The sequence below is a fragment of the Orcinus orca genome, chromosome 16 (assembly GCF_937001465.1).
Source record: "Orcinus orca chromosome 16, mOrcOrc1.1, whole genome shotgun sequence".
Taxonomy (NCBI): domain Eukaryota; kingdom Metazoa; phylum Chordata; class Mammalia; order Artiodactyla; family Delphinidae; genus Orcinus; species Orcinus orca.
In genome coordinates this window covers 78,543,592-78,567,894 of record NC_064574.1, presented here as the reverse complement: position 1 = coordinate 78,567,894, position 24,303 = coordinate 78,543,592, and the positions used below count along the sequence as shown (strand labels likewise).

The 24,303-nt window shown below is 53.1% G+C and overlaps 2 protein-coding genes, 1 long non-coding RNA gene and 1 other non-coding gene across 6 annotated transcripts; 2 read left to right on the top strand and 2 right to left on the bottom strand.

Annotated features, from left to right (window-relative positions):
* Nucleotides 1-3,934: 3,934 nt before the first annotated feature.
* CLDN4 (claudin 4) lies at nucleotides 3,935-5,658 on the top strand. The gene has a single exon (XM_004268786.4). It carries the CDS (start codon nucleotides 4,194-4,196, stop codon nucleotides 4,821-4,823), a length of 630 nt encoding a protein of 209 aa, XP_004268834.1. The 5' UTR covers nucleotides 3,935-4,193; the 3' UTR covers nucleotides 4,824-5,658.
* An 889-nt stretch (nucleotides 5,659-6,547) lies between these two features.
* METTL27 (methyltransferase like 27) lies at nucleotides 6,548-10,760 on the bottom strand. Its single transcript, XM_033426341.2, is given in 7 exon segments — nucleotides 6,548-6,836; nucleotides 6,838-6,958; nucleotides 8,737-8,829; nucleotides 9,202-9,337; nucleotides 9,551-9,679; nucleotides 10,230-10,356; nucleotides 10,669-10,760. Coding segments are annotated over 6 exon segments (729 nt in total). The 5' UTR covers nucleotides 10,353-10,356; nucleotides 10,669-10,760; the 3' UTR covers nucleotides 6,548-6,709.
* A 144-nt stretch (nucleotides 10,761-10,904) lies between these two features.
* LOC117200931 (uncharacterized) lies at nucleotides 10,905-21,891 on the top strand. 3 transcript variants are annotated; one of them, XR_007472289.1, is made up of 3 exons: nucleotides 10,905-11,699; nucleotides 17,285-17,362; nucleotides 18,438-21,891. It is a non-coding gene; the product is annotated as an uncharacterized LOC117200931 (long non-coding RNA). The 3 variants fall into 3 exon arrangements; XR_004482752.2 differs by lacking the exon at nucleotides 10,905-11,699 and adding an exon at nucleotides 15,139-17,161; XR_007472288.1 differs by lacking the exon at nucleotides 10,905-11,699 and having other exon boundaries at nucleotides 15,139-17,362.
* On the bottom strand, nucleotides 11,727-11,833 carry LOC117201015 (U6 spliceosomal RNA). The gene has a single exon (XR_007472434.1). It is a non-coding gene; the product is annotated as a U6 spliceosomal RNA (small nuclear RNA).
* Nucleotides 21,892-24,303: the final 2,412 nt, after the last annotated feature.

Here is a 24,303-nt window from a genome sequence, read left to right as displayed (position 1 = left end):
ATTTAAACAAATTTTTAACTTAATGACATTGTCTCTGGTTAAAAAAAACAGGATCTTAACTTGTGTCTGTGGGCAGAGAAGGTAGTGAACTCCTGCAAAAATAAATCGTTTTGAGCCAACTTCCAGCTAGACTGATTTCTGAGCTGAGAGTGAGGCTTCTTCCTTTTTCTTTTTTTTTTTTTCAGAAAAGCCATTTGGTTTTTTTTTTTCTTGGTACGCGGGCCTCTCACCGCTGTGGCTTCTCCCGTTGCGGAGCACAGGCTCCAGACGCGCAGGCTCAGCGGCCATAGCTCACGGGCCCAGCCGTTCCGTGGCATGTGGGATCTTCCCGGACCGGGGCACGAACCCGTGTCCCCTGCATCGGCAGGCGGACTCTCAACCGCTGCACCACCAGGGAAGCCCTAGCCATTTGGTTTTATACAGATCAAAACGTATGTTTGGTGGGGAAGAGTAATTTTAAGTCGATACCTGGCCTTAGAGTTCCCGGTCCCAGCGGAGACGAGTGAAGGGTCCCGGGACCCAGGTCCACTCAGCCCTCAGAGATCCCTCTGGCCACCTCGGCAGGGGTCTGGTGGACCCGCACAGACCAGAGAAGGACAAAGAAGGCTCAGATGGCAGCAGGGCGCCTCAAGGTTGGATGGGAGACTTTATCTGCCACTTTCCCAGGGACATGCAGGGAGCTGGGCACAAGGCTGTGTGTGTGTGTACGTGTGTGTTGTGATCAAAGACTTGGCTGGGCCCCTGGGGCCCTGGGGACCAGGGTCTGAGAAGTCCCAGCTCCCCTTCGGTGCGAGGGTGGAACCAGAGCTGAGGGCCTGATGCTTTGTGACATGAACTTGGCTCTTTCCTCCTCACGGTCCCAAGCTTTTCAGCTCGCAAAGCACTTTCACATCCTCGTCTTATTTCACATCTGTCTTAGATCGGGAAATGTGCTAATGTCTTCAGTTTACAGAGAGAAGTTGAGGCCCAGAGATGGAGCTGGCTTCCCCCGAGGTCACGGGGCTGGTGAGAGGGTTATGGGCGGAGATGGGTGACCTGATCTGGCTGGGGAGAGCGCTGTCCTTGATAAAAACCAGCGTGTAAGATACAATTCTATTGGCGTCAAGTTAGTGTATGTTGGGAGAAAGAAAAAGAAATAAGTGCTAACCCTGCCCTCTCAGCCCCAAAAGCAAAAGTAATGAATGGCAGACACACTAGTAACGTGTCACAGTGAAAGACCATCTAAGCTGTTGGGAGGACCAGGCCCAGGGAGGCAGAGTGGGTGTAGGAAAATTGTTCCGGCTTTGCCGGTGTTTTTCCTGCAGCAGGTGCGTGGGACCCAGCCAGTGTCTCCTGGCGTAAATGAATCCTCAGCAAATATTTCTCCAGCTCCACTCATGTGCAGAGGGCTCACAGCTCCCCCAGGACTGGCTCCTGTTTCTCTTTCACACCTGAGCACCTCGAGCTCCACCTGAGCTCCCCTGCCCTGGGCCTGCCCTTTGCCTTGGGCCCTCTTGCACCTGTCCTCCCCCTAGCTTTCAGCTCCTCCCCTGCCTCTGAAGTGCTTGGCTGAGCTGGGCAGGGAAGGACAGCTTCTTAGTCACTTCTGTTGGGCCACAGGTGGAAAGCTCTAGGGCCTGTGTGCTCCCCCTCCCCCACTGCTGCTTCTCCAAGTGCCAGTCGGCTGTGTCCCAGAACAAGAGCAGGAAGTTGGGGGGGGGGGCGTGTAGGGGGTGAGTGAAGGTCTCTGTAAGCAGAAACCTTACTGAAGGGTTGGAATGACCAGCCCACCCCGTTCTGGGCAAGCCCCACACGGCCCTCCCTGGGCCTCAGTTCACCCATCTGTGCAAAGGCAGTAAGAGTCCTTGCCCTGCTTAATGATAGGCAGGCTGTGATGAGGTCACTGCAGGGAAGCACTTATCGTCCCTCTGGAAGGGCAGTATCTCCGTTGCTCAGTCCACAGGCCTGTTTGCGTGCTGTTCCTCGAAGCCTGGTAAGGAGAACGCCAGGGAGGCGTGGTCCTGGCAGGAACTATTCCTGTTTGTGTTGGTGTGTGTGCCTGGGGCTGAGGGGGAGTGGGGGAGGGCAGCTGGGAACCGGGATAATGCCTCCTGCCTTGTTGAGCACCTAGTAGGTGTCAACCCCTGCGCTGAGCTCTGAGGCTGAGTATCTATCCTTCAGGAGCCCCCAGCCTTGTAGGGGAGACCGAAGTGTTTACAGTCAACCACAGTACAAGGACCTCAGTTTCCCCATCGCGCTAGCTTATCCCTGCCAGCCCTATGGTTCCACAGGCTGTCAGCACGTTTTAAATAGCTCACAGAAAGCTTCTACCCAAATCACCCACACAGGATAGCTCTCTTTCTCGGGAAGCTCAGGGACCACTGCCAGGGTCAGATTAGACACCCAGCTGCCCCAGGGCACCAGGCACGGGGCTGGACAATGCTGGGGGCTCAGGGATGAGCTCCCCAGCACGTGGGGAAGAAAGGGGGTGGGGTTCCCTTGATCCAGCCAGGATGAGCCTGGCCATTCTCTCTCCCCACCACAGTGACTCCTTCCTTTAGGTTCCCAAAGCCCCTGCCCTGAATCAGGCCCTTCCTAATCCTTGCCCTCTGCCCGGCTTTCACCTCCATCCTGTTTCCAGAGACCCCTTTCTCAACCTGGCATCCGATGCCCTTGCTGGTCTCACAGCCTCTGTGCACAGCCCAGGGCTCCGAGATGCCTGAGGCAGAGATTTCTGGCTCTTTTCCTCTGGCCCCTCCCCCACTACCCCGTCTCTGGTCAGACTGGATTCCTCTGAATCTGTTCTGGTTCCCAGAACTAGCTGCATCTCCCCACCTTGGGCACCTTGGCGCTCGCTGTTCCCTCTCCCTGAAGCTCTCCTTCACCTAGTCCTGCTGTCTTGCCCAACTCCAGAGGGCCCCGTCCATGGCGATTTCTGTCATCAGTGCCTCTGCAGCATAACCCAGTTGCCTGGAGTTATGCCAGGCAACTCCCCTTCCCTGTCAGGCCCCCTCCCAGGCACCACCCCCGACACCCCAGCTGAGTTTTTCCTCCCCTTCCAAGTCTCATGGGACTTTGCTCCCATTCTGGCTTTATCAGAGGACGGTTCTGTGTATCTTCACTAAGTAAACACCTGTTTGCTGGACTGATGTCCCCAGGGTCTGGCCCATGGCTTTCTCTTGGTGACCTCCCCGACCTAATTCTGGCCAAGCCGGCTTTGCCCCAGCAGAAACTGGCTGAAACTTCTGAGGTGGGGGGCAGGCTTCCTTCTCTCTTTGGCCAAAAGGGCATCACCTCCGAGACCCCTCCTCCGGCAGGGCTGGGAAGCCAGGTGATGGTGGTGAGAGATGGGGAGGGCACGTGATGGACCCAGGAGTCCGGGCCCCCCAACTCCTTGGTCCTTAAAACTGGACCACGTCAGGCCAATGTCCAGACGCGGGTAATGCAGATGCATGGATGGCGAGACGCTTAATAGTAATTGTCAGGCCAGTGATGCAGCTGATGAGGACTCTGACATCAGTAATCATGGTGGGGCTGCTCTTTGACGTTCCCAGGACTCTATCCTCAGACCCTCTCCCTGAAGGTAGCCACCTTCCATCCAACCACCCAAGCCTGGAATGAGGGAGCACTGGGGGGGGGGGACCCTGGTCTTCAGGCCCCAAACCTGGCTGGGCCCGGCTCCCTGCTCCGGCCCCCCAGGTATGTCCAGGTGTTTGCAGGCTGTGACTCAGTGTCTATCTCCCGGATGACCTCAGCACGGGCCTGGGGGCAGGGGGAAAGGGCAGTTTCCTCTGAGACTGGCTCTCCAGCGTGGTGACTCAGGGGCCAAGGGCTGGGGCCTGAAAGTTCTTTTGTTGGCAGGCTCAGGAATCTAGAGAAACTGGTCAGGGGGCGGCTCCAGGGACTGAAACCCCTCCCTCGGCCCCCGCCCCTCCCGCGGAGCCCTATAACCGCTCCAGTCTTTAGCCTGAGAGCTTGCGGCAGCTGTCGGCAGGAAGGAACTGGTTGTGTTACACTCCGACTCTCGCTGGGTTTGTGCCTCTGACCCTCAGGAAAGGCACCCGGAGCTGCTCCAACTGGCTTTGCCTCTGGACTTGCCGTGAAAGACCTCCCTGCGAACGCTGAGTGTTCATCCTCGGCACTTGGACTCCTACAGCCTCCAGGGCCGGATCCCCACAGCCTTCCACGTCCTAGACCCCAGCAGACGCTAAGCTATGGCTTCCATGGGGCTGCAGGTGATGGGTATCGCTCTGGCCGTGCTGGGCTGGCTGGGTGCCATACTGAGCTGCGCGCTGCCCATGTGGCGCGTGACGGCCTTCATCGGCAGCAACATCGTCACGTCCCAGACCATCTGGGAGGGCCTGTGGATGAACTGCGTGGTGCAGAGCACGGGCCAAATGCAGTGCAAGGTGTACGACTCGCTGCTGGCGCTGCCGCAGGACCTGCAGGCGGCCCGCGCCCTCATCGTCATCTGCATCATCTTGGCCGTGCTCGGTGTGCTGCTCTCGGTGGTGGGCGGCAAGTGCACCAACTGCGTGGAGGATGAGAGCGCCAAGGCCAAGACCATGATTGTGGCCGGCGTGGTGTTCCTGCTGGCCGGCTTGCTGGTGATGGTGCCCGTGTCCTGGACGGCCCACAATATCATCCGCGACTTCTATAACCCACTGGTGGCCTCGGGCCAGAAGCGGGAGATGGGTGCCTCGCTCTACATTGGCTGGGCCGCCTCTGGCCTGCTGATGCTCGGTGGGGCCTTGCTTTGCTGCAACTGCCCACCCCGTACCGACAAGCCCTACTCTGCCAAGTACTCTGCCGCCCGCTCCGCTCCAGCCAGCAACTACGTGTAAGGCGCTACCGTTGACTCTTTTCCTTTCAGCTTTGTTTCTCCCTGGACTGAGCTTACTGTGACCCCAGGATGGCCTGCCAAGCAGAGACTGAGCCAGGCCGTTGGCCAGCAGCCCTCAGCCCCTCCTGGCCCTGTCGGACATTTTCTCAAGGTCACCTCCAACACTAGCAAGGATGGATGGAAAGAGACTCCTGTACCACCCTCCTCGGAATGGCTGTGGATACGGGGGGCTGGCTCCTGCTGGCCCGGACAGCTCAGCCCTGACTTTGCTTGGGCTCTGCCTCTGAGTGGGTGTTCAGCGGACCATGGGACTATGCCCGTGTTGATCACGGCCCCCTTCTTTGATCCTCCCCACTCCGTCTGCCAGCATCCTCTGGGTGGGTCAGCGAGCGCTTGGGCTGCGCCTTGCCCATGGAAACCTGTGGCCACGAGAACGGCCGCCTTGCTCACCCACCTGCCCTTGGAGCATAGTTGCCGAGCAGAGAGTGGACGGACAGGTTTAGAGGGGAGGGGCAGAGGTGCTACAAACTGGTTTGGGTAGTGGTGGGGGAGGGGGCTACATGTGGCCCAGGCTGCCCACACCCCTTCCAGCCCCTGTCCTGCCGGCTCCGAAGAAGGACCCCGGGGCCCCTTGAGACTGGCCACCTCTGGATCCTCACCCCTGCCAAGGTCATTGGAGAGCCTGGGAGAGGCAGGGGGAATGCTTTCTCTGGTCCTAACCCCAGGAAGTCCTGGGGCTTTCCCCTGCTGCTACGTGGTTTCTGTTTTGTATTTTAAACTATTTGTCACGGTAATTGCTATTATTTTCTACAATAAATGGGACCTGTGCACAGGAAGACTGTATCGTTTCTGATTTCAGCTGCGGAGGTGGAGGGGAGGGCAGGGTTGGAAGCCTGGGCAGGGGGGTGGTGAGGGGCAGGACGACCGTGTGGTGGCCAGGACCAGAAGACTTACAAAACTGGTTCTGGGGAATTGTGAGACGTCGAAACTGGCCCCGAGCTTTGGAGTCACCTTGCTCAAGCCCTCCATTTGTCAGAGCGTAAAGCCCAGGACCTTAGGAAAGTGCTGGGGACTGTAGGAGGGAGGAAAGATGAGAACAGCCAGCCCTGGGGGATGGGCCACCTGCCCTCCCCTCCTTTTGTTCCAGCTCCGTCTGGGCCTCCAGGCTGGTCTGCTCACCCCCCAGGTCCCTTCTCCCAGCCTTTGCTCAGGCTGTCTCTGCCCTCAGCCTGGAACGTCCCTCTTCCTTTCTCCACCCTTCTGAATTCTAGTCCCGAAGGCTCAGCTCTGCGCCTCCTCCTCCATGAAGCCTTCCCTGGCTCCTGTCTGGAGGCATTATCATCAGCCCTGTTCACATCCCCACCTGGTGCTGGTGCGGACAGTCACCGAGGCCCTTTCACCTGCCCAGCTCTGGGGCAGCCTCCAAGCTACGCCCTGAGCCCCTCGGCTCCGCGTTCCGATCCCTTTAGAGATGAGAAACCGAATCCTGGACACGTGAAAGTGTTTGGCCAAGGCCCAGATGCGTGAGCACGGGTTCCTGGTCTGTGAGTTAGAGGGAGAGGGCCCTCCACCCCGGGAGGGGTCAGAGTCACATCTGTGGCCCTATCATGCCTGGCACAGGGACAGCCAGGGATGGGGCCCCTCTCTGTCCTGTTTCTTCTCTTCTGTCCTCCATAGGGACAGATGTCACTCTTTGCAGGGGTGAGAAAACCGCCGAGCCAGAGCTCTGCTGCCGCTTCTGGGACTCATTTAATAGGCATGGCTCTCCTGAGGGGCAGGGCTGGTGCAGCGGCCTCGTTTTACAGGCAAAGCAGAGGAGGCCCAACCACGGGCCTGGCCGAGGCCTCATGGAGGCTCGGAGGCCAGCTGGGGGCTAGGCACTGGGCCTCACTCCCTCAGCCTGGGCTGCCTCCTGCTTTCGGTACAGGTAGACGATGCCGGAGATGAAGCCGTCGCTGTCAGAGGTGCCAGGCCCCACCTCGAGCTCGGAGGTGGCCAGTTCCCACTGGTCCACAGGCCAGGCCACCAGGCGTTCCCAAGCCCTGGCCTGCTCCAGCCTGGCCAGGGTGGCCTCCAGCGCCTCTTTGTAACGCAGGTTGGATGGGTTGGTCCTGGTGGTCAGACACAGCAGCCCACCTGGGGAGGGGTGGGGAAGGAGCAGGCGAGTGAGGGAGGGGCAGGAGCCAGGGACAGGAAGGTTGTCCCCTTCCTGCTCACATCCTCAAGGGAGGAAGTTCTCCCAGCTTTGCCCCCGGGCCAGCCTTTCCCACCTCCAAGCCCCTGGTGCTCACTGATCCCTCCCCCAGGAATACCCTCTGCTTCCTCAGCTTACCAGCCTCCTACACACCTTTCAAGGCCTGAGTGTCCTTTATGCTGGGAATTTTTGGCTGAATCCCCTTGTCAGAGGGGGCTCCCTTCTCACTGTTCACCCAGCCCCTCTCCTGGAGGATACGGCTGTGTCTGAATGCTCATGGGCTTTGGAACTTGGGCAACTCCCTTCACCTCTTGGAGCCTCAGTTTCCCAGCTTGCAGGCATGGTTACCCTGTCTCACAGGAAGGCCAGCACAGTCAGTAAGCACTGGCTGAATGAATGAACGACCTTGTCACTCCAGGTCTTCTCCAGGCACCTAGTGTATGCGGGCTCAGATATACTCAGGAGAGACAGGAGTCTGGAAGGCTTCCTGGAGGAGGAGGTAAGGAGAAGCAGGGTGCTACTGGCGGAGAGGGGCTTCGTGAGAGGAAAGGCTCTGAAGCAAGGAGGCTGTGACATGTGGGCGGGCAGTCTGGCCGGCTGAGGGGACTGGCAAGCACAGGCTGGGCGAGGAGGTCTGGTCCTTACTTGTTCAGGTGATGGGAGTTTCCTGCCCTCCCGAGCCTGATCACTACCTCTCTCTCTGATGCCACCAGTGTCCCTGCATCTGTCAGCCTCTGCGGTTCCCTGAGGATGAGGCCTGCCTAGACCTGTCTTGACTTAGCCAGAGCCCCTGCTGAGCCCAGCAGGGGTGAAGGGGCAGGGACCAGATGCAATCTTGCTGTGATGGGGCACCTTCGGGACTTCCAGATCCTGTCCTGCAGCCAGGTCTGAGCCTCGTGGTCCTCACACGCCACCACTCTCCTTTCTACCTGGGACTTCACTTAGGCTGTGTTCCTGCGTGGACTGCCCCTCACTCCCCATCCCAGCTGTCCCAAATGCCTCGCTTGTCTGAATTCTCAGGGCATTGAGCACCCACAGCCCTGTGGGCCCACCTCGGGCTTGGTCTTTTTCCCCTGGCCCCTTTCCGGGGCAGGTGGGTCGGGTGTGTACCTTCTCCCCAGGGCAGAAGCAAGCACGGGGCAAGGCATACAGTAGCAGCACAGTAAACACAACCCTCACCTGCACATCAGCCCCACTTGTGGAGTTTATAGATAAAGCACTCACATCTATCATCTCACCTGAGCAGCCCCATTTCACAGATGAGGAAACTGAGGTCACGAAAGAGAAAGGGACTCCCCCTAGGTTAGTGGGGAAGCTGGAAGATGAGGGAACTCAACGGAGCCCCTACTATGTGCCAGGACTGAAACACAGTCCTTACAGACACTACTTGACCCAATTCTCACCGTAATCCTACGGGGAAGGGACTGTGCCACTCTGCTTACTGATGAGGAAATAGAGGCTGGAGAGGAGAGTGGAGTTGCTTCCGGTTTCCCAGTGGATAAGAGGCAAGCTGGCAACCTGCCTGCCCTGCCTGTTTGCCTGGGTCTGTTCATGGTGGCGGCTGCAGCAGAGCCTGGGACGGCAGCTGTGGCTGGGATGCCAGGCTGTGTGACCCTGGGCATAACCCTACTCTCGCTTGGCCTGAGGCTTTCTGAGGCTTGCGTCTGTGGGTGTGGAGAAGGGAAGGTGCCTGCGTGTGGCTGGATGGGCTGCTGCTCACCTGGCTTGGTAACCCGCAGGAGCTCAGGTAGGGCACTGCAGGGCACCTGGCCATCACTGAGGGCGCCCACCATCAGCACCGCGTCGAAGGTCCCTGTGTGGAGGTGCGGACGTGGTGTGGTGGTTTGTCTTCAGTGTGGCCTCAGACCACCCTGGGGGAGGGTGCGCATGACGGGGCCTGGGGAGGGACCAGGCCTGCCACTGGTGTCTGTGGGACCCAGATCCCGTGGGGGATACGGCAGATGTGGCCCAGTCCTGGACTGAGGTCAGATCATGGGACGGAAGTTTCAGAGAAAGCGTCTCAGTGAGGGATTGGGGGGCTCGAAAAGAGAATAGGACTCAGCGTGGGAGGGGGCTTGTGGAGGGCTAGGCAAGGGGGATGGAGTCTTGGCAAAAGAAAGGGGCTACGTCAGGTGGGCTTGGTCAGAGGGTGTGCCTTCGGGTGCTGAAGGGGGTAGGGGAGTACCTTCAGAGCTGGGTAGAGGCTCCTGACCCAGGGTGCAGAGGCTGAGGCGCTGGTAGAGGCCACGGGCCCGGGCCTGTTCCAGCATCCCTGGGCTCCCATCTACCCCATGCAGCTGGAGGAAGCCCCGAGCCTGCAGCTGGGGTGGGGGGACCCAGTCACAATTCATACCTGCCGCCTCCCACTTAGGTCCCTGCACCTCGGGGAGGACAGTGGTCCCCGCAGTGGATGTAGCCCAAGTGTTTGGAACCAGTGAGTCTGAGCAGGAAGGCGGGGATCTGGGGCCTGGGGTAGTAGGAATTTTGAGCAAGTGGGGGCTGAAGGGAGGGCAGGGGATCTAGGGTGGTCTCACCTCTGCAGCCACTAGGCCAGTACCACAGGCCACGTCCAGGATCAGGGCAGCGTGGGGTGGACCTGGAAGGGCTTGGGTGAGGCAGTCCACTGCGAGCTGGGGAGCGTGGTACTGCAGGGCGGCCACGTCCTGGGGACAGAGTGCTGCACCAAGAGCCACCCCGTGCCCCAGTGTTTGGGGGACCTCCTTTTGGGTGGTCTAGGAGTCAGCCCGGCCTAGCTGTGTGTGTCGGGGGCCCAAGGCCTGCTGGGACTACAGTGAGGGGAGAACCAGGTATGAGGTGCTTTCCTCTGTCAAGGGGCGGGGACTGGAGAGTAGGCCTCAGCCCACGGCTGGGGTCTTTTCTGTGGGCCTTGGCATGGCTCTCTGCTTAGTTCATACTGACCCCTCAGTGGCACCTCTGCCTGGACTGCAGTCCCAGGGTGGGGATGTCTTGGCCCCTGATCTCTAGGGTCTGCCAGTCAGGAAGATGGGGCTGGTGAGAGGGCAGGGCCACTGTGGATGCGCTGAAGAGGAGCCAGTCCCAGAAGACAGGACTGCAGGGCTGCACCCAGGTCTTACTTCCCTCTCACATTCGTTGCCCTGCGATGATGCAAGGCTCACTATTCCGGCTTTACAGACACGAAAACTGAGGCCGGGCAAGCAGATGGAAGCAGAGGTGAGGACCCGGCCGGTTTACCTGGTCATAATCCGGAGCCCATTGGTCATAGAAGTGAAGCTTGTGGGCCAGGTCGGTGATGCCATGCGAAGCCCCCACTCGCGCCCGCACCTCGGGCAGGCTCCGGCCCTCTTCCAGAGCCATCCTCCTGTGGGACACGGCTTCCGTGTCCTGAGGCCCACCTCAGTCTCACCTCCCTCCCACCCATCATGCCCAGCAGAGGAGGCTGTCAGGAGGGGACCTCTCCCGGCCACCGGCACAATGCAATCCCATTTCACTGGGGGTGGGGGTGGGGACACTGAGCGCAGGGAGGGCGAGGCTGGACACCTGGGGACTCAGGGCTGCTGGAAGGGGTGTTCCCCGCGGCGGGAGGGAGGACCTGCCCCACCTCCTTGTCGGCCAACGCGAGCGGGATTCCAGGGCGGAAGGGCCCCTTAGGTGGTAGGGGTTCAGAACTCACCACCAATCTGACACGCCAGCGGGGTGGGTGGGCGCTGGAACTCGCGGAAGGGCCTGTAGGCGAGCCTGGCCACGCCCCACCTCCCTCGATGATTGGTTTTCTGCTAAGAGAAAATGTCCAATCAGAGGAAAGAGCTGGCAACTCGCCCACCCCTCCACCACCAGCCAATGAGCTCAAAGTTCTTGGCCCGCCTTCAATCCGGGAAGATCCCAGAATCTTGCTGAGAAGTTTGGAAAGTATCTGGGTGGAGTAATGTTCTCTGTGCCCTCCCGACTCCTGACGTCCTTTATGCTTCTCCAAAGCATCAGCTTTTAGGCAGTAGGAGCCTCAGAATTCTTGCGGACCAAAGAGGGACCTAGGATTAGCCTTCATTTTTAGAACAGTCACCAAGATCCATGCAAGGCTGTCCAGTAGAACTTTCTTTGGTGATGGAAATGTTTTATAAATACACGCTGTTCAAGTGGCTGTTGAGCGCTTGAAATGTGCCTAGTGCTGCTGAAAACAAACACTATAGGTTGGGACTTGAAGCCAGTCGCACTTCAGATGGGACTTGAACCCACAATCTCTGGCTTAGGAGGGGACTTGAACTCACAATCTCCCTGGTGAAATCACATACCTGGTCTCAGGACTTAATGAAGCTCAGGTTCTTTATGTGTTGTTGCGGAAGGAATTCAGCAAGAGGCAAAGTGATAGGTAAGAAGTGGACTTACTGAGAGTGATACGGACTCCATAGACAGAGTGTGGGCCATCTCAGAAAGTGACAGGTTGCCCTGAAATATGGGGAGGTTAGTTTTCTTTGTTTTTTTTTTTTTTTTTGTTGTTTTTTTTTTTTTTGCGGTACGCGGGCCTCTCACTGTTGTGGCCTCTCCCGTTGCAGAGCACAGGCTCCGAAAGAGCAGGCTCAGTGGCCATGGCTCACGGGCCCAGCCGCTCCGCGGCATGTGGGATCTTCCCGGACCGGGGCACGAACCCATGTCCCCTGTATTGGCAGGCGGACTCTCAACCACTGCGCCACCAGGGAAGCCCGGGAGGTTAGTTTTTTTTTTTTTTTTTTTTTTTTTTTTATGGAACGCTTCACGAATTTGCGTGTCATCCTTGCGCAGGGGCCATGCTAATCTTCTCTGTATCGTTCCAATTTTAGTATATGTGCTGCCGAAGCAAGCACGGGAGGTTAGTTTTTATGGGCTGGATAATTTCATACGCTAATGAGTGGGGGGGATATTCTGACTATCTTGGAGGAGGGGTGGGGATTTAATGGTTGTGCCCTGCCCCCTTCCTGCCTGTCTCAGCACTGAGGAATGAATTTTAAATTTTATTTAAATAATTTAAACAGCCATCTGTGGCTAGTGGCCTCCGAATTGGACAGAGCAGGGAGCCTTGCTACTCAAAGTATGGTCCACAGACTTGCAGCACCTGCATCAGCATCATTAGCTTGGGTTGCTCCAGGGGAGGACCTTGGGGGAAATGCAATTGTTAGAAAAGCAAATCTGTTAGAAATGCAAATTCTTGAGTCTTATCCCAGGCCTATCGAATGGGGTGGTCGTAGGGCCCAGGGATCTGCTTTTTAACAAACTCTCCGGGTGATTTCTATGCAGATGAATTTTCAGAGGCACTAGCCTAGAGAACCCTTGTAGAGGATTGAAGTGTGGGCAGGCAGTTTGGGAGACCGTTGCAGTTAGCCAGGCAGGAGGTTGATGTCCAGGGTTGATGGTGCCATTCGTAGTGGGGGAACCCAGGAAGAGGATTAGGTTTGGGGTGAAGAGGATACTAACAGTTTGGGAATGTTGACTTTGAGATGCGTACTTGAAGATGTCTACTTGATGCCAGAGTCTTGAGCTCAGGAGAGAAGCCAGGCTGGAGACAGATTCAAGGTCATGAGTACAACCTGTGGTGAGTGAAGCATCTGGCACGGGTGAGATTGCTCAGAGAAGAGAAAGGGGAGGGGAGAGCCCTCAGGATCCAGCTTGAGGACCTCCAACACTTCAGTGTTTCAGAGTGTAAGCAGATCGGTTAGGGGGTCCCCAGAGAAAGAGAACCAGGAATGGTTTTCTGGACAGAAGAGAAGACATTTTGTGGTCTAAGCCTGGCCACAGTGCTTGCCCTTGAACAGGTCTCAGTAACCAGGGATCTTAAAGGAACAAAGGAATGCAGGAACAGAGAAAAGGCAGTCAGACAATAGTGCAGTGATAAAGCAGAGTCCTAGTTCATCCTCAAAGGATGTACATAATAATATATCTTTGAGTTCTGTGGGAACTAAGGCCCCCACCCAAGTAGAGGACAACAATGATCCTCCTGACTTCAATCAACTAAAGCCTGGACTCTGTGGGCCTTTGCTCCAATTCTATGCTGAATTCTCCTCTGCTCAGGCCCCTTCATGAATATGCGTATACCGTTAGCTTAAAACTTCCCCAATTTTGCCGTTCAGGGAGACGCTGCTTTGGGAAAGATCCCAGGTGTCCTCCTTACTTGCTGCCGGTAATGAATCCTTCCTTCTTCCTATCTTTGGCTTGGTTGTGTCTTTTGTCTCAACACCCACCAAGAGGTGAATCCAGTTTTCAGGTAACAAGAGGAGCGTCTAGCAGTGTTGAAGAAAACCCCGAGAAAGTAAGGATGCCAAGAACAGAGTGTTTCAAAAAGATGGGGGAAGAAAAAAAAGAAAAAGGACTTTCCTGGTGGTCCGGTGGTTAAGACTCGGCATTCCCAATGCAGAGAGCACAGGTTCGACCCCTGGTCAAGGAACTAAGATCCCACATGCCACATGGTGTTGTCAAAAAAAAAAAAAAAAAAAAATCTGCAAAACAAAAAGATGGGGGATGGCCAACATTGCCCGATGTGCTGGTAGGTGGTGTAAAATGAGGCTGAAGACCTGAGCACTGGGTGTAGGGACGTGGAGACCTTTGGTGGCTGAGGTGGACCCTGATAGCGCACACGAGTTACCAAGTTTGCCTCTTCTCCCTGAGTTAGACTACACATCCCAGCTTCCCTTACCTGTAGGGGTGGCCGAGTGGCCAAATTCAGGCCAATAGACTGTGGGTGGTGGTGAAGTGCTCCATTTACAGACCTGGACCATAAGCACCTCCCATAGGACCCTCTATGGAGTGGGCTTCAAGCACCCAGAGGAGAGCGGGTCTGTAGACGGAGGAGTCTGGAGCCCTAAATGATTGTGGGGAGCCATGCCCTCCCCACCAACCTGCCCTGCACGGTAACGTGGACAAAAATAAACTCATAGTGTTAGGCTACTGAGATCTTAGGATTTGTCTATTGCAATAGCTATTGTCATTTCCCTTAATGACCTTGGCAAGAGCAGTTTTGGGGGAGTAGAGGGAGTGGGGGAGACCCAGATTTCAGCTGTTATCTGTGTAGGGGAGCAAAACTTGCCACCCCAAAATGTCTCTTTGGCATGTAGATTATGTTGAGCTGGAAATGATGACGGCCAAAAAGACTCAGAAAGAAACTTTTTTTAAAAAATCTGTTTTGTTGAAGTATAGTTGATTTACAATGTTGCGTTAATTTCTGCTGTACATCAAAGTGATTCAGTTATATGTGTATACACACACACACACACACACACACACACACATATTCTTTTTCAGATTCTTTTCCATTATGGTTTATCACAGGATATTGAATATAGTTCCCTGTGCTATAGATTGTGGGTGGTGGTGAAGTGCTCCATTTACAGACCTGTAAACACCTCCTATAAGATCCTCTATGGAGTGGGCTGCAAGGATCTTGTTGTTTATCCATTCTATATATAATAGGTTACGTCTGCAAATCCCAAACTCCCAACCCATTCCTCCCCTCTCCCCGTCCCCCCTGGCAACCACAAGTCTGTTCTCTATGTCTGTGTGTCTGTTTCTGTTTCGTAGATAAGTTCATTTGTGTCATATTTTAGATTCCACATATAAGTGACAGCATATGGTATTTGTCTTTCCCTTAATGAAACAGGAGGGAAGGGGGCAGGGCACAACCTTTAAAAGAATGACATAGCCGTTGAGGATATGACACAAACTGGTTAGAACCAGCTAGGTTCAAGATGGCAGAAGATTCGACCACCAGCAGAACTTGAGTTTCACTACATACTCATTGTAATTCATTAGCATATGCTAAATGACACATCCACAGGCACCATGACAGTTCTGAGACCAACCATAAAAGGCCAAAAGTGAGTGGGGCCCAATTCCTGGAAGTCTCCTCCCCTTCTCCAAAATAGTTGGAATAATCTTCCCACTCATTAGCCTGTGAAATTACCCAGCCCATAAAAACTAAGCACCCCAGGGCTTCCCTGGTGGCTCAGTTGTTGAGAGTCCGCCTGCCTATGCAGGGGACACGGGTTCGTGTCCCGGTCCGGGAAGATCCCACATGCCACGGAGTGGCTGGGCCCATGAGCCATGGTCGCTGAGCCTGCGCGTCCGGAGCCTGCGTTCCGCAACAGGAGAGGCCACAACAGTGAGAGGCCCGCGTACCACCAAAAAAAAAAAAACAAAGAAAACAAAAAAAACCCCTAAGCACCCCATATTTCGGGGCTCTTGCCTTCTGAGATGGCCCACACTCTGTCTATGGAGTGTGTTTCTCTCTAAATAAATCCACTTCTTACCTATCACTTTGTCTCTCACTGAATTCTTTCTGCAGTGAGACATCAAGAACCTGAGCTTTATTAAGTCCTGAAACCAGGTGTGTGATCTCAATTAAAAGACAGTGGGTTCTGGCTGGGTTAGAGTCCCAGCCCACGGGTTCAAGTTCCAATCTGAGTTTAGGCTGGGTTTGAGTCCCGGCACGTGGGTTCAAGTCCCAATCCGAGGTGCTCAGTTTCATTGACTCAGAAAGAAACTTTGACCTTCCCCCTTACTGCCTAAATCATTTAGATAGAGGGGCTGTTCCTGGAATAGAGCTATCACCAGAGGTATCTGCAAAGAATGTGGGCTAGGTGTGGTGGGAGGAAATTCTAGGAGGGGTCTAGAGATCAGAGTCCACTCTGTATCCCATTGTCTCTGCCTGGTTCATGAACATTTGTTTACCAAACATTTACTTTTTTGTCTGTGTCAACTGCCTTCCTCCTTTCTGAAATTCCAACCCCCACCCTAACATCCTCCTTTGTCTTTAGCTGAAGATGATATTTAAGGTGAGTGTTTCTGCCATTTTGGCAAGTTAATCAGTCTTCCTGGGTCTCTTCCATGCATACATGTTATTACATTTTGTTTGGTTTTCTCCTGTTAATCTGTCTCATGTCAATTTAATCCTTAGGTCAGCCAGGAGAACCTAGAAGGGTAGAGGAAAATTTCTTCCTCCCCTGAAACCGAATCCCCCTGAAACCGAGCTCTCCCACCAAGCTTATGATTAACCTCTATCCAAGACGTTATTCTCTTTCTTGTCCTGTACCTGTCCCCCTCAGGACTGAGGAGTATCAAAGAAAAGGGGGGAATGAAACCCTCCTGAGTACAAAAGCCTCTCCGTGTTGCCCATTTCCTGTTTATAGAAAATGGCTTTTGTCTCTTAGGCCTTCTCTGAGTTCCAAAGAGCAGACACAAGCATTGCTTATTAGGGAAGTGAGGGAATGCTGAAACAAAGATAAAGCAGTTAAGTGAGAAAAAAATGACAATAATTCAGTGATAAAACAGAGTCCTAGTTCCTCTTCAAGGGATATATTGACATAACCGTCTGACACATAATTTGGTATTGTTCTGCAGGAAGTAAGGCCCTCACCAAGGTGGAGGATGGTGACTACATGCTGAGTATAATCAGTAGATCCCAAACCAGTTGGTCAGAACCAGAAGGTTGATGATGTCCCTGGAACACCATCCTGTTATCTCACTACCAACCAACCAGAAGAAAATCATGCACTCTGCAGCCCTCACCCCAAGTGTTGCCTTTAAAAACCCTTCCCTGAGGACCGTCGGGAAGTTCAGGTCTTTTGAGCACAAGCCACCCACTCTCCTTGCTGGGCTCTGCAATACACGCTGTACTTTCCTTGACAACAACCCCTTGTCAGTAAATTGGTTTTGCTTCACATGGGTGAGCAAACCCAAGTTTGGTTTGATAACACCCTGACACCAGCCGAGATCCAAACCCCAGTCTATCTTAGTCTAAAGCTGTACCAAGAACATGCTGTGAACCCACTGTGTTCAGCTGCAAATAACAGAACACCTGTATAGCTGTGGCTTAAACAGAGAGGGGTTTGCAGGTCTCAGAGAGGAAGCTGAGACTGGGCAGCATGGTCTGGGGCTCGGTTATGCCATCAGGGACCCAGGCTCTTATCCTCTTTCCTCTTCTGTCACCTTTTGCATGGAGACCTTTGTCCTCATGTCTGTCATCTTGTCACAGCTGCTACACCTCCCAGTAGGACAAAGGAGAAAGTGCAAACACCTAGGCCATCTGAGCTTTCTCTGTTTATGACAATAAACAAAAGCTTTATTGGAAGCCCCTCCCCATGACTTCTGCATCATCTTATTGGCCAGACTGGGTCACACAGCCACCCCTGAATCATCGCTGGAAGGTGAGTGGGAAGGGGGGCTGGAGATGGGGGCTAGTTCAACCAGCTGATGTCTGGGCCCCATCTCTGCAGCCTCATGTTCCATTTAGGTCAATAAATATTTATTGTGCACCTTCTGTTTGCCAGGTCCTGTGCAGGGCACTGGAGGCAGTCATAGAGATGAATCAGAAGTAGCCACCACTCCACCCTGTTCTAGTGGAGGAGGTGAGGCTGGGGTGTCTTCTCCTGTCCAGGCTCTGGTCACCCACACCCTCCACATCCAGAGCCACTGCTTTGTCTGGGGTGGGGGTGGATGGGTGCTATGATGTTGAGGAATGTCACTGTGGGGAGTGACCCTTCAAGTAAGGTGGATACCCCAGTAAAGGCAGTCCTGTTGGACCATCTGAGGGTGGCTTGGGTTGTCCCAGAAGAGGCCCTGGTTGGGGGGAGGGTCCCGGGGGGACGGTCCCGGGGGGACCTGCCTATCCGATCTGTCCTCGTAGGCCCTCAGTGGTGTCCTGCTCACCGACCAGGGCATGCAAGGTGTGTGGGCACCTGTAGCTAAGGCTCCTGATGGAGGATGAGACTTGCCATGTAAGACACTGGTAGGGGTGCTGGTGGCCTCTGGACACCGCTTTGGTCCCCCCAGACGTGGACCCCAGGCCCCACAGACTTCTCTCTCCACAACCCACTACATTCCTTCCCCTCCGGAGCCCAGGAAGCTGTCCCAGCCTCGGGGTGAGAGGCCTTTCTCTGACCTATCACATTTCTGTCTCCTCTAAGTCAGTCTTCTGAAGTTTCTGTAACTTTTGCCAGAAACCATCTTCCCCCCCGGGCAGTGGATAACACTGGGTCCTGCAGCTGTCAAAATGGGGGAAAGGGTCAGGTAACAGAAAATAGTTTTGGGGTGAGGAAGGGGCCACAATGATCTCGGGCGGCCTCGGCCTGCGGCAGCTTGAAGCAGGGTTTCGGTTCCTGGCCGGAGATTGAGGTCTGGCCACGGCAGTAAGAAAGCTGAATCCAAGCCACTAGACCACCAGGGACCAGGGGCCAGTGACAAGGCCCTGGCCCATCAGCTGCGTAGAGATGAATTTCCACATAGAGATGGAAAGTAGTGAAACAAGTAAAGTGTTTATTAGGAGGAAATAGGGTACATGTGGATAGACACACAGGTGGGCTCAGAGAGCGAGTCACACACTCATGACAGTTTGCATCACTCTTACGGAGCATTTCTTCTGGGTTTCCTTTGGCCAATCATCTTGCTTTGCCTGGTTCTGAGTCCATATTTGGTATATCTCAGGGTCCTCCCCTGTGTGCACACACATCTCTTAGCCACGATGGATTCCAGCGGAGAGGCTTATGGGTAGGTTGACATCACTTATTATGAGGTGACGCCCCCTCCCTTTCAACCTCTGAGGAGCCTTGCTGTGCACGTGTAGTCGGGAAGGTCTCCTTGACCTCGAGAATGAGAAGTATGTGGTCTCTGTCTTTTATCTGGGCGGAACCCAGCTCTCCTCTCTTGCTATTTTGGACAGACTCTAGCTGCTCAGCCTGGGGCCCGTCTATCTCCTGCCCCAGTCATAGCAGCTGTTCATGTTTCAAAGCTGTTGTCGGATCTCAGATGTACAAAGGCCAAGGGTTGCCGGTGGTGGAGGAGAGGGCAGAGTCATCCTGTGGCCGGAAGGAGTGGACAACGGCGAGGGCATGACGGGGCAAGACCTGGCAACGCCAACGGGCATGAGTTCTGGTGGGAGGCACAACTTTCAGGGCATCAGGCGTGCGAGGGTGGGGTGTGCGCATGTGTGAGTATATGGGGGTCAGTTGGGATGTTTCTGAATGCAAGTGTCAGAAACCCAAAGCCACCCGAGCCGGTGTTAACAGTAGGGGTTTGCTATTTCCTCTTACAGGAAGTCCGGCGGTCACCAGAACCAAGTCTGAGCCTACCGATTTCACTAAGGACCCAAACTCTATTCTCTGGTTTGCCATGCTGTACGTTTGCTCTGTTGGCCCCTTCTGGTCAGAAGATGGTGACAGCAGCTCAGGCAATCATGTGTCCTCACAGACAAAGCCCCAAGGCACGCTAGGGTTGGCCTTGTCTCCTGGTCTCTCTCGTTTCCTTCGGGGATGGAGGATATTTTCCTGGAAGCCCCAGAGGCTGGGAAAGCGAGGTCTGGTACTTCCAGGCTCAGGTGTGGGAGGTGAGCATGGTCTCCAGGAAGGAGGGAGAGGCGAATGGCTGTTGGTACAAGCTGCAGCGCCTGCTCCTTGGGTGTATGCAGACGTGTGCAGAGGGGTGGGAGCATCTGCAGGTGTAGCTGCTGCCTTGGGCAGGACCCGGGCCACAGGGAGTGTGGTCACCAGGCTGTGGACTTGGTTTCTTACCCTGAATGAGCTACGGGGAGTTACAGCATCAGATCTGCATTTTACAAAGATGGTAGAGTGGACCCGGTGGACTGCAAGGGCAGAGCCTGTTGCAATCATTTAGGCAAGAGCTGGAGCCCTGAGCAGTGTCAGGGGCTGCCCTGGGGTTAAGGCTGTGGCGTTTTGAGGGATGAGGAGAGAGCAACTCCCCTTCTGCTGAGCTTCCTCCTGCCCCAGGAGCTGCTCATTCTGATCTCCTTTGCCGCCTCCTTCTCCTTTCCTCTCCTCCACCTGTACCCAAAGGCGGGCCCCCGGGCTCAGTCCTGGGTCCTCTTTCTTCTCCATCAACGCCCACTTCCCAGGTGATCTCATCCAGTCCCGTGGTTTTAAATGCTATTTATATGCCAGTGATCCCCAAATGGGTGACTAGCCCTGATTCTTCCCTGAACTCTGGACTTGTTCGCCCGACATCTCCCCTTGGAGGCCACTCCCAAACCCCTTCCCGTCTCCGCGGTCCTCTGAACCACTAGGCATCCGGAGGCTCAGCCCGAGCTAATTTTCTCCCATCCCTCGTTCTGTCCACGGGCAAATCCCATGGCTGCTCCACTCCACCCCTGACACTCTGGTTCCGCTCACCTTCCCCTCTCGCCCAGACCCCTGTGGTGGCCCCCAAACTGGCCTCCCTGCCTCCCCCCATTGTCCCCACACCCAGTCCGTTTCCCTCACAGCAGCCAGGGATCATATTATTGTTTTTTTAAACTTCTTATGGGAAATTTCAAACACACCCAAAAAAAGAGATTAGTACAATTACCTTAGTGTTTGTTTATCACTCAATTTTAGTTGTTAATAAAACATGCCCAGCCAGAATGATGTCTTTACAGTATAAGTTTGGTGGGTTTACCCTCCTGCTTAAAACCTAAAATCCAATTCCTTACCAACCTCATCCTTAACCTCTCTCCTCCTCGCTCTGGCCTCCTGGCCTCTGCTGATCCTGGAACATGCCACGGTGACCTCAGGGCCTTTGCACTGCTGTTTTCTAATGGCCTGGATCACTTCTTTCAGATCTTTGCTTGACTGACTTGTTCTCAACCTTGAGGTATCCACCATTTAGAATGAACAAATGTTAGAATTTTGCCATTATGGCTTCTTAATCTTTGAAAGTAGAAAAAAGGAAAAAGCATGACAGATGAAGCTGACACTCTCTCTGACTTTCTCCCTCCTCCAACTGCTGCTCCAGGGAACCAGCTACCATCACAAATGGGCAGGGACCTTCTAGGTCTTGTATTTTAAGAAAGATTTTCACTGTATATGTGTTCAGAACAACATATAATATGGCTTAATGGGCTTGAAAAAATTATACAAATGCTATCATTCCACAGCTATGACTCTGTAACTTTCCCTTTTCACGTAACACCGTGTTTTTGAGATCTGTCCACATTGATACACACAGATTGCATTCATTTTAACCACTGCTTAGTCATCCCTGAGACAGATACACCCAGTTTATTTATTTCCCAATTGATGGAAAAATGCTACCACACGCAGTCTTGCACATGTTTTTTCATTCACAGGTGGATGCTTCTGGAAGGAGTGCTTTTCAGACTGGGGTTTGCAACCCATTAGGGGGTAGTGAAAACAATTCAATCAGTTGTGAAATAGAATAGATAGAGAATAAATGCACACATTGCACGTAATAAGGGTAATTACTGTTTTGTTAACTTCGTGTTTCAGTTTCACATGTCTGAGTAGTGGGCAGCTTTGTACAGCACACTCCTTACTGTGGGTGGCTCTCAAAGTCTGAAAACCAAGTCTGAGAGCCACCCACAGTAAGATGTGCTGGGTCAGGGCATGGGCAGTGTCTGATGCTCTGGTCGACCATGAACTCATCCATGCACGGTGAAGCGTCAGACTTTTTTTGTTTTTTCAAATGAGTATGAGATAGTATCTAATTGTGGTTTTAATTTGCATTTCCCTCGCTTACTAACGAAGTTGAACATCTTTTCCTACGTTCATTGGCTCTCTGGTTTTTCTCTTCTGTGAAGTGCCTTTATCTATGTGTTCTAGTGAGTCATTTGATTTTATCTTACTGATTTGTAGGTGTTCCTTAGATATTCCATGTATTCTGGCTACTGGTCCTTGGACTGTTTCATGGGTTGCATACATTTCTTCCAGGCTGTCACTACCTTTTGGCTTTGCTCCTGCTGTCTCTACACCAGATTCAGCAACAAGGAGTTTACCAGTGACTTGGGCCAGGGCAGTGGCCATGGAAGTGGGGAGGCAGGGGCTGAAGCTGTATGGCCAGTGGCTGGTGACTGCATGACTTCTTTCAACAATATCGTTTAAATGGTCAAGTGAAGGGGCATTGAGGAACATTTTTTTTTCTTTTAATAAAAATTGTATACATTTTTTTGGGCTGTACCTTGCGGCTTGGGGTATCTCAGTTCCCCGACCAGGGATTGAACCCCAGCCACGGCAGTGAAAGCGCTAAATCCTAACCACTAGGCCACCAGGGAACTCCCCACGTTGTATACATTTAATGTGTACAACTTGATGTTTTGATACACATGTACATTGTGAAATGATCGCCAAAAACCAGTTAAACAACATTTCTGTCACCTCTACATAGTTACCGTGTGTGTGTGTGTGTGTGTGTGTTGAGAAGATTTAATAAAACCTATCCTCTTAGCATACTTCAAGTATACAGTGCAGCACTGTCAGCTGTCATCACCATGCTGTACATTAGATCTTTATACCTTATTCATCCTGTATAACTGAAACTTTGTACCCTTTGATCACTATCACCCAACTTCCTGAGCCTCTGACCACCACCATACTACTTTCTGTTTCTAAGAGTTCAACTTTTTTTTAGATTCCACATATAACTGAGGTCATGCGGTATTTCTCTTTCTGTGTTTTGCTTATTCCACTGAGCCTAATGTCCTCCAGCTCCATCCATGTTGCTACATCTCACGTGTGGGAATGTAAATTAGTACAGCCATTATGGAAAACAGAGTGGAAGTTCCTCAAAAAATTACAAATAGAACTACCTTAGGATCCAGCAAGCCCACTTCTGGGTATATATTCAAAGGAATTGAAATCAGTATCTTGAAGAGATATTGGCACTCCCATGTTCACTGCAGCATTATTCACAGTAGCCAAGATATGGAAACACCCTAAATGTCCTTTGATGGGTGGAGGAACGTTTTCTTTAGGACACAGGGAACAAGCAGGAAGAGGAGTAGTTGAGGATGGGTGTGGGTGTGGGTGTGTGGAAGATCCCAGAGGGAGGTATAAGTGAGCTGGCAGAAAACAAACGCATGAAACACATTGGTTTTGAACAAACTGATCAGTAAATGAATTGGTGAAAATTATTTGCCATGGTTGTTTTTCACACGTTGATTTTTGTAGCAGGCAGGTGTGACTTTGCAATCTGTTGCAGGTGTTGACGTGTTTTTTCCCATTTATCCAAACTTTTTTTTTTTGGTGGGGGGTGAATGTTTTTGAACAATGGGATGGTTTGGCAACTTTGTATCCTTTTAAAGAACACTTTTTAAAGCATTTTCATTCATTTTTGTGTAAAAAATTTTTTTTGAATTACTTTTAAGACAACAATGACCCTTTTTTCTATGGTCGGGACTTTTTTTGGAATTTCACGATCTAGTCTTGGGCTCCAGGTGAATTGCTTGAAAGTGGTTTGGTTGCAATGAATATTTCCACATATTGGTTTATGAAACAAAATGCGTGCCCCTGGGGGTGATTTCTTTTTAGAAATTTGCACATATTTGAAAGCACTTTTGTCCAATTTGTAGCTTATTTTGTTTCTAAAAAATTCTTGCGTTCCTTCTCATCTGCTGACGCTGACTTCACTCACCCACCAACCCCCAAGCATTGGTGTGCGGTCAGGTACTGCGCAAAGCACTTTACAGCCACTATTTCATCGACTCCTCCCCATGACCTCACCTGGCAGATTCTATATATAAACTATATCCCAGTTTTACAGATAAAGAAATTTGGGGCGGGAGCATAGACTTGTGATTAAGCGGCAGAGGTCAGTTCAATTCCAAGTCTGTCTGACTCCGAAACCTTTTTCCTTAAATCAGGATAAGTGCTCGAGCTTTCATCCGTTTGTAATGATTTTTTTTTTTTTTTTGCATTTAAGTGGTTTCAATCAAGCCATCTTTAGAAAGAAAAAAAAAAGGACAAGTTCCAATAAGTTTGAAGGCATATTTTATCATTTTTGCGTACTTCTGGGGGAAAAAAATGAAGATTTGAAATAAAGTGAAGTTTTAATATTGGAACGAGAAAGAAAGGAGGATGTCTTGAACATTTCTCGGTGGATTCGCCTCCAGCAACCCAGGCAGGACGGGACCTGCACCGGGCGAGCTCCTCGGAATGACGCAAGGTTGTTGTCGCAGGCTGAGAAGGGACAAAATCAGCGACGGAAAACTTTGCATCAATTTGCGCAGCACGCTCGGGTTCGGCGGGCCCCCGCGCCCCTGGTGTTTGCTGCCCCCGTGCGGTCCGCCGCCGTCCTGCACCTGCAGGGAGCGCACCTGAGAGCCCCTGGGACTGCGAGAAGTCGAAGGCGGGCTTCCTGCCTCTCTCGGCCTCGGTCCTGGGCCGGGGAGGAAAATCTCCGCGGAGACGGGCAGGGACTGGGGAATGGCGGCCCCTGGCGTTAGGCAAAGCAGCGGCCACTGATAATTCGGTTATCCCACCAGGTCCATCCCATTAGGGAGTGGAGGTATTGCCGGACACCACATAGCACAATAGGACATGGATAGCCTTGAACCTAAGTGATGAGT